This window comes from Eulemur rufifrons, chromosome 2 (assembly GCF_041146395.1).
Source record: "Eulemur rufifrons isolate Redbay chromosome 2, OSU_ERuf_1, whole genome shotgun sequence".
In the NCBI taxonomy this organism is placed as follows: Eukaryota; Metazoa; Chordata; class Mammalia; order Primates; family Lemuridae; genus Eulemur; species Eulemur rufifrons.
In genome coordinates this window covers 13507375-13522755 of record NC_090984.1, presented here as the reverse complement: position 1 = coordinate 13522755, position 15381 = coordinate 13507375, and the positions used below count along the sequence as shown (strand labels likewise).

Here is a 15381-nt window from a genome sequence, read left to right as displayed (position 1 = left end):
GTACTCACAGTCCTGTAAAATGCAGTGGGTATCAACTGTGTGAAGAATAAATAGGTTTTCAGCTGGGTGAGTGGCTCGCGCCTGCAATCCCAGCACTTTGGCAGGCAGGAGACCAGCCTGGGCAACATAGTGAGACCCCATCACTACAAAAAATTTAAAAATTAGCCAGGGTTGGTGGTACACATCTATATTCTCAGGTACTCAGGAGGCTGAGGCAGGAGGATCACCTGAGCCCAGGAGTTGGAGGTTGCAGTGAGCTATGATGACGCCACTGCATTCTAGCCTCAAAAAAAAAAGAAAAGGAAAAAAAAAAAGAAATTATCTGACCTACTTTGTTGGCTTGTAGACCCCCATACCAGAGAGGGCCCCGCCGCACACCCAGAAGGAAGGGACACATGCTCAGAGAGGCCTGGAAGAATGCAGGCACACAGGCCTTGCTGGGATCCGCCATGCAGCCTGTTGGCATTACATCATACTCTTTCCATCCAATCATCTTTCTACACACTGTCCCTACTTTGTTGAACCTACCCATAAAAATGGACAGCCTCCCCTGTTGCCTTGGGTCTTCCTTCTAAAGGCTCCCGTGTAGACGCATGAAATAAATTTGTATGCCATTTTGTTTCCTATTAATCAATCTGGCTCGTGTCAGTGATTTTTCAGAGAACCTTTAGAGGGCCAAGAGCCTTGGTCCCTGCATTATCAAAACCCTTCTCAGCACAGCACAGCCTCTGGTGGGTGAAAATGCAAGATCCTGTTCTTTGCTGCCGGGCGGATCTGGGTCCAAATCCCAGGTATTTGGGAACGGTATCGCTGTGTCTTTAGTCGGGTGTCCTTAGTCAAGCCACGAGAGCTCCTGAGCCTCACTTTCCCTCCTCATTTGCATCACACTGAGATGACCTGTGACAGTCAGGCATGACTAGGTGCTTGGCGAATGTTAATTCTGTCAGATGCTCCTCAGCCTGTCAACTCCTCAGGCAGGGAAGGGGCCCAAGCCCTGCACCCCAACTTTATTCCCCAGAGTGGTTCATCCTCACAACAACCCTGGGAAGGGGGGAGGCTGCTCCTCCCATTTTGTAGATGACGCCATTAAGGCTAAACCACAGCGTCAAGTCAGCCAGCAAGGATTAGAACCCAGATCTACCCCCGCACCAAAGGCTGGGCTCATTTCGTGTGCATAGGCATTCCTCAACAAATCCTGCTTCTGGCCGTCGGCATGTCCAGAATCTGACCGTGCACCTCCCCTGCTCAAGAATGTTGCATGGCTCCCCAGTGCCCCACAGGAGAGACTGGCTCCATCTGTGCCCTACAGTTGCCCACACTCACTCTCCTGCTTGTTCCCAGCCTGTGTCCTCTCTGCCCAGGACACCCACCTCCTTTTTCTGGAATCCACTGGCAAACACAAGTCCTCTCTAAAGAACTGATTTCAATCCCCAGCATCCTTTGCTCTAGGGGTTTTCCTCTGAAGCTGGGTTTCTTTCTTTGCCTTGTTCCCTTGTTCATTCAACAGATCCTCCCTGCTAGGGCTGAGAAAAGACTCCCCTGTTCCCTGCCTCCATGAGCTCCTGTTCTGGGGGTAGTGGGGCTTCCTGAAGGACGACATCTTATCTGAGCAGGAGTTCATCAGATGCAGGTGCTCCGAGTCGCCTTGGTTAGGGTGTGAGTTCATCCGTGGGTTTGAGAAAGAATTCCCAACACAAAGCTTGGAATAGAAAGAAGTAAAAAGTTTATTTTACGAGAGAGAGACCAGGTGCAGTGGCTCACGCCTGTAATCCTAGCACTCTGGGAGGCCGAAGTGGGAGGATCACTTGAGGTCAGGAGTTTGAGACCAGCCTGAGCAAGATCGAGACTCTGTCTTTACCAAAAATAGAAGAAATTAGCCGGGCATGGTGGCTCATGCCTGTAGTCCCAGCTATGCAGGAGGCTGAGGCAGGAGGATCGCTTGAGCCCAGGAGTTTGAGGCTACAGTGAGCTATGATGATGCCACACCACTCTAGCCTAGATGACAGAAGGAGAGTCTGTCCCAAAAGAGAGAGAGAGAGAGAGAGAGAGAGGTGGGCACGGCACACGAAAGGAAGAAGGGGGAAGGGGATGTACTGGGCTCCAAGCAGGAGAGGCTCAGAGTTTTTATAGGGAAAAAGGGTAAAGAAACAGTCAATGTTCTGAGCTGGCAGCAGAAGAGAACTGAAGCAGCTGTGTCTGGTTTTTTCCTTTTTCTTTCCTTTTTTTTTTTTTTTCTTTTCTCCGTGAGGCTGGTTTATCAAGGTCCTTGAAATGTGGTTCTGGCAGGAGGCAGAGAGCTTGCACCCCTCCTGTCTGCTCAGGGCTCTTCAAGGCTGTTTAAAAGGAACTCTTAAATAAAACAATTTAAGCCACAGGTGCTTGACCAAACAAAGGGACAGTTGTGTTGAGATATTTCCCTTCAAAGGGGCAGTTAGGTGCTGTGAGTCTGTTCCTCTCTCTTACTGTTACATAGTTTATTTTTTTCTGTTAGATGATTTATTAGCAAGGCCGTCCTTTCAGCCATCCTTCCCCCTGTTTGCTGTGCTCCTCTCTTGCAGCAGTGTACTGAATGGGGACAGCGTGAGCCTGAGAGAGTCAGGGTGTTTAAGGCACTAAATGAATTCAATCAGTCTAAAAGGAGAGAGCATCCCAGGCAGGCTTCCTGGAGAAGGGTTTTTTTTTGGAAAGGCCCATGCCTGAGTCTCCTCCACCAGGCCTAAAGTGGGTGTCGTGATGAAAAACGGAGGGAAGAAAGTGAGAGCCTGGGAAAGTGCTGGAGTTTCTGAGGGACAAGGCAAAGGCACCCGCAGACAGGGAAGACCTTGGCAGAGGCGGCAGGGACACTGGGCCAGGAGTGGAGGGTGGAGCTGAGGAGCAGGGTCACCGGCAGGCAAAGAGGGCAGAGGCCACAGTCATATGATGGCCTGGAGGAGCTCGGAGTGACAGGCTGGGTGGCAGGACCACAGGAGAGGAGGAGGAGAAGGAGTGGGAGGAAGGAGGCCATCTCACAGCAGGTCAGATGCCACCGAGAGGTCAGGGACTCAGCCCAGGCCTGGGGAGGGAGAAGGGAGCTGGGGAAGTGAGACGCAGAGTGGGCCGACTCCCAGACAAGCCTTCCTGTCTCCCTCGTCCCCTGCCACAGCTGTTGGAGCCACCGACCAAGAGCACCCTGTGCCCCACCAAGCCTGGCATCCTTCCTGGTGGGGCAGTGGGTGTAATAAGTGGAGGGATGGACAGAGGGACCAAAAGAGAGTGCTGAGGGACAGATCTGAGCCGTCCTTCTGTCTGGGGCAGGGAGCGTGCCCTGGACCTTGCCCACCTCTTAGTGTCCCTGAAACGGGGAAGGAGGAACAGAGGTTGTGGAGGAGGAGAGCCAGGCGCCATCATGCCTCCCTGCGGGGACTCACCCCCACCCCGCCATCCCCACCCCCAGGGCAGCAAGGAGCGCTTCCACTGGCAGAGCCACAACGTGAAGCAGAGTGGCGTAGACGACATGGTGCTGCTGCCCCAGATCACCGAGGACGCCATCTCAGCCAACCTGCGCAAGCGCTTCATGGACGACTACATCTTTGTATCCTGGGCCGTGGACAGAGAGGCTGTTGAATGAACAGAGGGAGGGATGGGCAGTGAGGGCACCGGCTGGTGGGGTGGGGGACAGATGGAGGGACAACAGGGCTCTGGTTGGGGGCCACTGTGGCTGCCACCGATCGCTCTGCCCTGGGGTAGCCCAGCTGTACGCTGCAAATCCCATTCCCCTCCGTCCAGACCCAACCATGGGAGACTTGAGGTGCATCTGAGTAACCCCATCTCTTCTTCCAAGCCATGGGGCTCTAGGAAGCCCCAGGGGAGCAGGATGAGGGGACAAAAGTCCAAGGGAGTGACATCCAACCAGGACACCTTAACCACCTCCCAGACGTACATCGGCTCCGTGCTCATCTCTGTAAACCCCTTCAAGCAAATGCCCTACTTCACTGACCGCGAGATCGACCTCTACCAGGGCGCGGTGAGGCCAGGGGCCAGATGGGGAACACAGCCCCAGTACCCCACAGCACCCCTGAACCCTGGGCTGAAACCCGATCTCCCCCGCCAGGCCCAGTATGAGAACCCCCCGCACATCTATGCCCTCACGGACAACATGTACCGGAACATGCTCATCGACTGTGAGAACCAGTGTGTCATCATCAGGTACAGGGGGGAGGACATGAACCCCGCTGCCTGGGCCCTCTGCTCAAACACCATCGTCACCTGCAGGGAGATGTGCCTGGAACTCCCAATCCGAACAGAGCCTTGCTGTCCCTCTCTGCCCAACCCCCCATTTTACTTTCCTTGTCACCATCTGACTCATGATATATTTTGTTTATTCATTCTGTTATTATCCATCCATTTCCTCTAAATTTCAGCTCCATGAGGGCAGGAGGGCAGGGATTTTTATTTGTCTTGTTCAGTATTATATCTCCAGTATCTGGAATAGTGCCTGGTACACAGTAGGTGCTCAATGAATGACTGAATGATCAGGCACTGAATGGTCAGGCACTAAAAAGGGCCCTTCCTCCATCCGCCCCCAGTGGAGAGAGTGGAGCTGGGAAGACGGTGGCAGCGAAATACATCATGGGCTACATCTCCAAGGTGTCTGGCGGGGGAGAGAAAGTCCAGGTGAGGCGAGGGAACGAGGAAGATGGGTTGGATCTTCTACCCAAGTGCACGGTAGTTCAGCCCCACCCATCCCCACCCACACGTGCCCCAGCCTGACCTCCTGCCACCTGACCCGCCTCTGCCCCCAGCACGTCAAAGACATCATCCTCCAGTCAAACCCGCTGCTCGAGGCCTTCGGCAACGCCAAGACCGTGCGCAACAACAATTCCAGCCGCTTTGTGAGTCTCGGCAGTCCTGCTTGGAGCAGCTGTTCCCTCCATACTCTCCTTCCCTCCCTCTTCCACCCCCCCGCCCCGCCCTCTCTCACACACACCCCTGTATTGCCAGGACAAGAGCCTTGGGGAAATCCAGCAAGAAATACTTGCTTCTGGATGGGGGACTCACTTCCTGCTTTTGGTCCGTTTGAAAAAAAGTCCCCCATTGGCAGAACAATGGAGGCCATGACACCTCTGTGTAACATCTTTAAATACTCCCCCAGTCGTGCCACATCTGTTCCCATTTACAGTTCAGATCCAATTTCTTCCCTCATTCATTCCTTCTTTGTGTCGTGTTCTGTGCTGGGTGGGCCCAATGGAAGACAGAATAGGTAAACAGATCTGGATTTATAGTCCAGTTGTGTCACTGTTTACCTGTGTGGCCTGGACAAAAACAAAAACAAAAAAATACCAGTGTAACTTCCTGAGGCTCCTCTGCTCATCCATAAAATTGGGATGACGTTAATATCCATCTATAGACCTCAGTAATTTCAGCACAAAATCTGCACGTGGAAATGGCTTAACAAATTCCCTACACTAAGACTTTTTCTAAGACAGAGTCTCACTCTGTTGCCTGAGCTAGAGTGCCGTGGCTTCAGCCTAGCTCACAGCAGCCTCAAACTCCTGGGCTCAAGCAATCCTTCTGCCTCAGCCTCCCAAGTAGCTGGGACTACAGGCATGAGCCACCATGCCCGGCTAATTTCTTTCTATTTTTTTAGTAGAGGTGGGGTCTTGCTCTTGCTCAGGCTGGTCTCAAACTCCTGACCTCAAGCAATCCTCCCGCCTCGGCCTCCCAGAGTGCTAGGATTACAGGTGTGAGCCACTGCGCCCTGCCACACTAAGACTTTTTTGTTTCCCTAAAATATTAGTTTTAAGTTATATTTTTATTTTGTAATATTTTATCATATAATTATATTTTAAGGATTTGTCCCAACATTTTATTAGAAAAATTTTCAAATACACAGAGAAGTTGAAAAAATAGTACAGTGAACACCTATGTGCCCACCTCCTAGATTCTGTCATTACCATTTTACTATACTCGCTGTGATGCCTTCCCACCTATTCATTCACGCACATTACTTTTTGACACACTGCAAAGTAAGCTACAGACACCATGCCTTTCCCTCAAACACTTCAGCATGGAGATTATTCATTATTGTCCAATATAAATGTGCAGCTCTCTTTTATTTCTTTGTATATAGCAAAATATACACAGTATCTGTAGGGTATTGACTCCCTTCTGATACAAAAATCCAAGGAGGCTCCAGTTCGTTATATAAATAGTGTAGTATTTGCATGTAACCCTCACATATCCTCCCATATACTTTAAATCATCTCTAGATACTTATAATACCTAATTCAAGGTAAATGCTATGTAATGGTTATTATACTGTACTTTTATTTGTATTATTTTTATTGTTGTATTATTTTTATGGATTTTTTAAAAATATTGTTGAGATGCAATTAGTTGAATCTGTGGACATGGGCGCTCAGATATGGAGGGCAGGCTACACCCAAAGTTGACCATTCGCTGAGTTTGAACAAATGCATACACCTACCTGTGCAACCCAAACACCTGTCAACATACAGGGCATCAAAATCACCCCAGAAAGTTCCCTTTCGTCCCTTCCTAGTCAATCTCTGCTCCCACCTTACCCCAGAAACAACCATTCTCCAGATCTTTTTCACCATAGATTAGTTGCAACTGTTCTAGAACTTCATCTATAAACGGGATCACATAATATGTGTTTATTTCAAACTACTGATATATGCAAAAACATGGATGAACCTCAAAAAAACGTATGTTTTATTTTATATAATTTTATTGTGCAATAGAATGAGCATGTGTTATATATTACAGGTGTCTAATTGTGTAGCACGATGATATAATTTGTGTAGTTATTGGAAGGAGGTGGCAGAAAGGAGAAACAGGGAACTTTCCTGCCCTTCAACCTCTGGCCAAAGCAAAATCCACACGGTGTCAGAGACTAGAGAAGGCACCGGTGGAGCCCTTGCTCTGGGCTCGGGAGGGGATGTGGGAGACACCCAGAATCATTGGGATCAGTAGCATCCCATAGACACATGGAGGCCTATGTGTCGTGGTGGAAGGACAGCAGAACTCGCCAATAAAATGTGATGTTTCTGGCGGGGCATGATGGCTCACACCAGTAATCCCAGCACTTTTGGAGTCCGAGGTGGGAGGATCAGTTGAAGCCAGGAATTTGAGACCAGCCTGGGCAACATAGTGAGACCCTATCTCTACCAAAAAAAAAAAAAAAAATAGAAAAATTAGCCAGGCGTAGTGGCTCGTGCCTGTAGTCCCAGCTACTCAGGAGGCTGAGGTGGGAGGATCACTTGAACCCAGGAGTTGGAGGCTGCAGTGAGCTACGATGGCACCACTGCACTCCAGCCTGGGTGACAGAGCGAGACCCTGTCTCCAAAAAAGTGATGCTTCTGTGTGCCAGGCACAGGGCTGTGTACCCAGAGTAAGGGCTTGGAGCATCAGAGAGGGAAAGGGGGGCATTCCTGGCCCAGAACACAAGCTAGTGGGTAACAGCCGGTAAAAAAGGCAAGTCGTCAAAAAGTGGGAGGTGGGGAGGGAAAACGGAGTCAAGGTCACATGGGAAGAGGGGAAGAGGGGCCGGCCATATAAGAACCCTCCCCAGTCCTTCCCCCACTTGCACCCATGGGACCCGGCGGGGGCGAAGGGGGAGCTGACGTGGTTCTCTCGGACTCAGGGCAAGTATTTCGAGATCCAGTTCAGCCGAGGCGGGGAGCCGGACGGGGGCAAGATCTCCAACTTCTTGCTGGAGAAGTCCCGCGTGGTGATGCAGAATGAAAGCGAAAGGAACTTCCACATCTACTACCAGGTGCAGGGAAGGGGCCATGGGGCTGGGGCAGAGGGAGACCAGCTGGACCCTGGGGGGAGATGATGGGAAGGTCGGTGTGCGGGAGCCCGCGACAAGGAGGACCGGGCGGCCACAGGGGCTGTGCCAGGCTGGCACCAGATGCGTGAGCATCACACACCCTCCAGCTGCTGGAAGGGGCCTCCCACGAACAGCGGCAGAACCTGGGGCTCATGACACCAGACTACTATTACTACCTCAACCAATCGGACACCTACAAGGTGGACGGCACCGATGACAGGAGTGACTTCGGTGAGACTCTGGTGAGCACCCGCCGCCACTCCAGCCCCCAGCCAGACCCTCAGCCCGGGGAATCCTCTCCAGTTACAGATCAGGAAACCACAGCCCAGAGAGGTGCAGGCACTTGCGCAAAGTCACATGGCAAGTGGGTGAAAGAGAGAGACAGGGGAGGTGTCTTGACACTCTGAGTCTGTGCTGTGGCCCCAGAAGCCCAACACCCGGAGGTAGGGTGGGGGCCAGGACTGCAGAGGCTCAGTTTCTGTCCCCGCTGTGCCCACAGAGCGCCATGCAGGTCATCGGGATTCCGCCCAATGTCCAGCAGCTGGTCCTGCAGCTGGTGGCGGGGATCTTGCACCTGGGGAACATCAGCTTCTGCGAAGACGGGAATTACGCCCAGGTGGAGAGTGTGGACCGTGAGTGTGGGTGCCGGTGGAGGGCTGCACGTGGGTGAACCGCTTCCTCCTAGTTCAGCCCCGGGAGGGTGAAAAAGTCACAAGGACAATGCTGGCATCACTGGGCAAGATGAGGAGGGAAGGAGGTCCCCACGATGCCTTCTTTTGTCCTGGCCTGGCAGTCCTGGCCTTTCCCGCCTACCTGCTGGGCATCGACAGTGGGCGGCTGCAGGAGAAGCTGACCAGCCGCAAGATGGACAGTCGCTGGGGTGGGCGCAGCGAGTCCATTGACGTCACCCTCAACGTGGAACAGGCGGCCTATACCCGCGACGCCCTGGCCAAGGGACTGTACGCCCGCCTCTTCGACTTCCTTGTGGAGGCGAGTGGGGCCCGGGGCTGGAGTGCTGGGTGGATGCTCTGGGGCAACAAGCATTTATGGAGCACCTGGTGTATGCCCAGCCAAGTGGAGGAGAAGGATTGACCATCATAATCTCACCAACTCCTGGGCATGAGGGGCTTTCAGGGAAGGCAGCAGATGGATCAGATGGAAGATTTAGAGACTCCTTCTGGCTCTGGGAAGAGGCGGTTGCTGGAGCCGCCCAGGCTCTGGGACTGGGATAGGCAATACCGGGACAGAGAGGGGTAGGTGCATTTGAGAGCCATCAGCAGGGCTTTCAAGGGGACAAAGTGAGGGATGGAATGAGGGAAGAGGGGAACAGGAAGTGTATACAGCACTTAGTGTGTGCCAGGCATGTTCTAAGTGTTTTATGTGCACCGACTGCTTTAATCTTCAAAAAAAAAAAGTTCAAGACCAGGCTGGGCAACACAGTGAGACCCCATCTCTACAAAAAATTTTAAAAAGTATCAGGGTGTGGTGTCGTGCACCTGTAGTCCCAGCTACTTGGGAGGCTGAGACAGGAGGATAAATTGAGCCCAGGATTCCGAGGTTGCAGTGTGATATGATGATGCCACTGCACTCCAGCCTGGGTGACAGAGCGGGACTCTGTCTCAAAATCAATCAATCAATAAAGGGGAGAAAATAGAGGCACCAAGAAGTTCAGCAGCAGAGCGGCTCCCCGGTCAGGAACCCCGATGCGCTAACACTTGGGTTTCTCCTGTGGGTGACTGGGAGGAGGGGCCATCGCCCGTGAACTTGGCTGAGAGCATATCTAGAGGGTGGCGGTCCGGGGGGTGCAGGTCTGACCTGTCCCCACCCACATCCCAGGCCATCAACCGTGCAATGCAGAAGCCACAGGAAGAGTACAGCATTGGCGTGCTGGACATCTACGGCTTTGAGATCTTCCAGGTATGGCCCCTGCCCCTGGCTGGCCCCATCCTGTCCTCCCCCGAACTCCCGGGGCAGCCCAGTGGCCACAAGAGCCTCCAGCATCAGCCCACCAAGGGAAGGACCCTTTTCTTCCCTCCGCAGAAAAACGGCTTTGAGCAGTTCTGCATCAACTTTGTCAATGAGAAGCTGCAGCAAATCTTTATCGAGCTCACCCTGAAGGCCGAGCAGGTGCGCAGAGCTGGCCAGGCGGCCAGGCACAGGGAATTCTGGGGAGGGACTGTGGGGGTCGCTAAGCAACTGGGAGACACGTCAGCACCTGCCCCACTCCCACCTCTCTCTGCCTGTCCGTCTAGGATCCCAGTGAGACTCCTCGGGGATATTTCCTTCTGCTTCTAAAGCTTTGCCAAAGGCTGGGCAACAGCCTCTTTGTTCATTCATACGACAATGATTTACTGGGCACCTGTCATGTGCCAGGCGCCACTTGGGGTGTTGGGGGAGAGACAGCCCGTGAACAAGAAGACAAGCGTCTCTCCTGTATTCCCAGGAGTTCACGGCTGCAGTGAGCTATGATCGCGCCACTGCACTCCGGCCTGGGTGACAGAGTGAGAACCCCCCATTGCTTAAATAAATAAATAATTTTTATTTAAAAAAAAAGTTAAGGACATAATTCCCTGGCACGTCACTCAAGGGCAATGAGCTCGGTTGCCAGACACAGTCCTAAGTGAAGAGGTGGGGGAGGGGGGAGGGTCGGGGGGACAAGGGCCCTTCACCCTGCCATCCCTCTCCCCAGGAGGAGTACGTCCAGGAGGGCATCCGCTGGACCCCCATCCAGTACTTCAACAACAAAGTCGTCTGCGACCTCATCGAAAACAAGCTGGTGAGGGCTGGGCCAACTTTGGGGGGGTCTCACTGGGTCCCGGAGCTGAGCCTCAGAGACCTGCAGGGACCCTCTCTCCCCAGCAGATGGAGCACTACTGAAATGCCCCTCAGCCACTTCATCCATTCATTCCGCCCACATGCTCACCTTTCACTTAGTCACTCAACAAACATTCCCCTTGGGCAGCCCTGCTCAGGGTCAGAGGGGTCAAGGTCACAGGTCCCCCACCCCCCCCATCCTGAAGGGATTTCAGTCTTGGGAAGGGGCAAAAGGGCATGGATCCCTTATGGGGTGTCCCCCACCCCCGCCTGCACCCCAGTGAGCTTCCACATCTGTCCCCCACCCACCATGACCTTTTGCGCTTGTGTTTGGAAACCCCTCCCCCACACACCCAGCGCTTCGCAACCTCCGTGCTGGCGAGCAACGGGATGGGGCAAACCGGGCCACACTGAGCCCCCGCCTGCCTCCCTGCGCCCCATGCAGAACCCCCCGGGCGTCATGAGTGTTCTAGACGACGTGTGCGCCACCATGCACGCCACGGGCGGTGGCGCCGACCAGACGCTGCTGCAGAAGTTGCAGGCAGCCGTGGGCACCCACGAGCACTTCAACAGCTGGAGCAGCGGCTTCGTCATCCACCACTACGCGGGCAAAGTGAGCCTCTCCCCGCCCGCCCCCTGCGCCCCGACAGGGTGCCTCCCCTCGGACCCCAGGGCTCCCAAGTCACAGCCCCCGGCACCCAGACTGGAGCGAGCCTGCTGGGGACCCCCGCAGCCAGGGCTGCAGAAACCGGCTGGCCCCTGAGCAAGGCCACAACTTCCCCTATGAATAGGGCAGCTCCCCTAACAGACAGAACAGAATCCCCCACCCCCACCTCAATTACCCTGACTTGGGCAGCGGACCACCAAGGGGACCCTCACCTATGCCCACAGATCCCCCCAACCCTCAATGTGAGCTGCAACCCCCTGACCAGGACACAGCCCCTGCCTTCTAATCCAAATTTGCAGAGCAAATCCCCAAGGCGCCACAGCCCACGCTGTAAGCCACCACCCTTCGAAACGGTCTGGCTCCCCTTTGGGAACCTTACCCAAGGCTACAGGAACCCACTGGCCTCTGACCCTGGCCACGGACCCCCCTCCCCAATTGCCAGGACTATAGACTCTCGCCTGGTGCTTCCATGATGCCAATGTGAGCAGCAGACGTTCCCAGGGGCACCCCTAAAATGGCTGGGGGTGCAAAAGCCCTGACCAGGACTGCAGAGACCCCCACCCTAGGCAGCAGACCCAGCCCACAAGCCCGGCCGAAGCCCCCCACCCACAGCAATCCCTAGCCAGCAATGGAACACCCCTAACACAGTCCCCCAGCTCCCTAACTGACCAGGACACAGAACCCCCACCGTCCCCTTCACCTCTGACCCAGGCTGCCACCCCCTTCCAACCTCAGCCTGGACATCAGACCTCCAGGGAGCCTAGCTCCCTACCCGCTATTGGGAGAAATCTTAGATACCCCCACCACCAGAGCCGTAGGTACCCCCTGATCCTCTGACCCCGGACCAAACCCCATGGGACCCCCGATCACTAGGGCTCTAAGCACCGCCCCCCAACTCATCCACTTAGGTCTCCTACGACGTCAGCGGCTTCTGCGAGAGGAACCGAGACGTTCTCTTCTCCGACCTCATAGAGCTGATGCAGAGCAGCGAACAGTGAGTGGTCCCGGGTGTGGGAACCAGCACATTCTCCCCAGAGCGCCATCACCTGTGCTCGAGTGTCTCATTCATAGGTCAGGACTGGGGCCCGACAATGTCTAACAAGTTCCCAGGGGATGCTGACTGCTGGCCCAGGAACCCCACTTTGAGAACCACTGCTCTAGTTCTGTACTTTCTAGTATGGCAGAAACTGGGCCCAGGAGTTTGAGACCAGCCTGGACAACATAGCGAGACCCTATCTCTAAAAAAAGAAACAAAAAACCACTAAGTTGCTAAAAGGCTAGATTTTTTTTCTTTTTTTTTTTTTTTTACTTTCTTTTAATTGTGGTAAAATACACATACCATAACACTTGTCTTTTATTCTTATTTTTTTTTTTTATTTTGTGGAGACAGGGTCTCACTCTGTCACCCAGGCTGGAGTGCAGTGGACTGACCATTCATAGCTCACTGCAACCTCAAATTCCTGGGCTCAAGCGATCCTCCTGCCTCAGCCTCCCCAGTAGCTGAGTCTACAAGTGCACGCCACCATGCCTGGCTAATTTTTTAATTTTTTGTAAGGGGGGGGGGGGTCTCACTATGTTGCCCAGGCTGGTCTCAAACCCCTGGCCTCAAGCCATCCTGCCTCCTCGGCCTCCCGAAGTGCTCAAGTGAGCCACTGTGCCCAGCCAGCATTGATCATTTTAGCCATTTTAAAGTGTACAATTCAGTGGTATTAAATGCATCCGCACAATGTTGTACAGCCATCACCACTACGTAGTTCCAGAACTCTTTTATCACCCCAAACAGAAACCCCATATCCACGAAGGAATCCACTCATTCTCTGTTAGGCAGACTCAGGGAAAGTCTTACTGAGATGAGAGAGGCGTGAATGCAGCAAAAGTTGATGGTGGACACTTAGGATGCTTCCTGTCTTTGGCTGTCACACACAGGGCCACAGCAGTGAGTGTCTCTGTACGTACTTCTTTGCACACACATGCCACCATGTACAGGTAGAGTGGCCACTACCAAAGGGACCTTCCCCTGCTTCCTGAGATGCTGTACCCATTGATGTAATTTACTATGTTTATTGTGTCATTTAACTTTATTCTGTTGCATGATCTCAGAAGTTGTAAAAAGTACATGTAAATTAAGGAACCAAAAAGACAAAACCAGCCTTTCCAGTCTCACCCATCACAGCACACACGCCCCTCGTATTCAGAGAACCGTATTTTTGCATCGCGCCACCGAGGCAGCCCCACTTCTGGAGGAGGGAGCCTCAGAGTCTGGCTACACCTCTAACCCTGACCCTTCCCCTGCCCAGGGCCTTCCTCCGGATGCTCTTTCCCGAAAAGCTGGATGGGGACAAGAAGGGCCGCCCCAGCACCGCCGGCTCCAAGATCAAGGTGGGTGCCACCCCTCCCCCCACCTGGTGTCCGGACTCTGCTTCTCTCCCCGTTCCAATGTCTGTCTCTCCCCGTTCCCCAGGGGCCTCTGCCTGTCTGTGTCATCCTCTGTCCAACGGGGTCTTCCTCCAGCTCTGGGGCTGGGGGCGTGGACCAGCTTCCCTGAGGTCACCCTCAACTCCTTAACTCCAGAAGTGAACCGTCATCCTCATGCATTTTTTTTTTTTTTTGATATTTTGGTTATTTGCCACTTTATTATAAATTGTGGTAAAATATACACGACGTAAAATTTGCCATCTGAACCATTTTTTTTCAGTGGCGTTAAGCACACTCACAGTGCTGTGCAGCCGTCACCACCCTCCACCCCCAGAACTTTCTCATCTTCCCAAACTGACACTGTCCCCATGAAACGCTCACTCCCCGCCCCCTCCCCAGCCCCTGGCACCCACCACACTACTTCCTGTCTCTGTGGATCTGACGACTCTGGGGACCTCCTGTGAGTGGAACCACACAGGATCTGTCCTTCTGTGACTGGTTTATTTCACAGAGCACGATGTCCTCAAGTTCACCCACGATGTAGCTGGTGTCAGAATTTCCTTCCTTTTTCAGGCTGAATACTATTCCAGTGTGTGGATGGGCCACACTGTGTTTATCCGTCCGTCCGTCCGTCCGTGGACACTCGGGCTGCTGCCACCCTTTGGCTCTTGTGAATAGTGTTGCTGTGACTGTGAGGTTCCCAGTTTAATAACCACTTATGGAGCACTTACTCAGTGCTGGCAACAAACATGGGACCCTTTACACACGTGAGGAATTAACTTAGCCTGACCTGGAAGATGGGGACACCGAGGATCAGAGAGGGGTGACCACTCACCCAGGCCACACAGCAGAGCCTCACTTGACGTTCTCCCCAGTGTCACCCCCTGGAATGGCTCCTTTGCTGGTCTCCCTCCCTCCCCGAGTGACTGAAATCAACAATCCAAGGCCGACCTCTCAGGGACGCATGCACACACTCGCATACACGAGTCCCGACGTCCAAAGCACCCATCTCCCGAAGGACAGGCAGAAATGTTCTCCCGAGTGCTCTGTTAGTCAGTAAATGTTTCCTGAGAACATACTATGCGCCCAGCTAAGTGGCGAGTGCGGCAGCTGTGAGCATGCCTAGTCTGGGGGTCGAGGGTCGAGGAGACACCCAACATCAGTCCCACGTGCTGTGCACTGATGGGGGGTGCACAGACCAGGGGGACACCCAGCCCCTGTGGTTCATCAGCTGCTAGTCCCCACCCCCCCCTTGGGGCGGGATCCAAGATGGGGAGAAGGGAGGGGCCAGAGGGGCCCATCTGTGTCCCACCTTCTCCTCCACCTCAGAAACAAGCCAACGACCTGGTGGCCACGCTGAAGCGGTGCACGCCCCACTATATCCGCTGCATCAAGCCCAACGAGACCAAGAGGCCCCGGGACTGGGAGGAGAACAGGTGACGGCCTCCCCACTGCCTGACCCCAGGCTGATTCCCGGCCAGGATCCAGCCCCAGACTGACTCGGCTGAGCCCGGGACCCCCACAAAACCCTTCACTGCCCTAGGGTACACCTAGAACTGACCAAGACGTCCCCAACGGCCAACTTCCAGGGACCAGCACAGCCCCCCAGCTTCCCAGGCCCAACCTCCAGAACTGACTCCCAGGCTGACCC

At 53.9% G+C, this 15381-nt stretch overlaps 1 protein-coding gene across 1 annotated transcript in view; it reads left to right on the top strand.

Moving 5' to 3' along the window:
- MYO1F (myosin IF) overlaps positions 1-15381 on the top strand; it is a 31091-nt gene that overhangs the window by 7383 nt on the left and 8327 nt on the right. The window contains exons 2-17 of the mRNA XM_069496419.1: positions 3434-3571; positions 3914-4003; positions 4091-4185; positions 4566-4653; positions 4782-4871; positions 7646-7777; positions 7942-8076; positions 8334-8466; positions 8628-8824; positions 9671-9751; positions 9875-9961; positions 10524-10610; positions 11094-11261; positions 12224-12309; positions 13613-13694; positions 15060-15166. Coding sequence (XP_069352520.1) covers positions 3434-3571; positions 3914-4003; positions 4091-4185; positions 4566-4653; positions 4782-4871; positions 7646-7777; positions 7942-8076; positions 8334-8466; positions 8628-8824; positions 9671-9751; positions 9875-9961; positions 10524-10610; positions 11094-11261; positions 12224-12309; positions 13613-13694; positions 15060-15166 — 1796 coding nt within the window. The remainder of the gene's footprint in view (positions 1-3433; positions 3572-3913; positions 4004-4090; positions 4186-4565; positions 4654-4781; positions 4872-7645; positions 7778-7941; positions 8077-8333; positions 8467-8627; positions 8825-9670; positions 9752-9874; positions 9962-10523; positions 10611-11093; positions 11262-12223; positions 12310-13612; positions 13695-15059; positions 15167-15381) is intronic.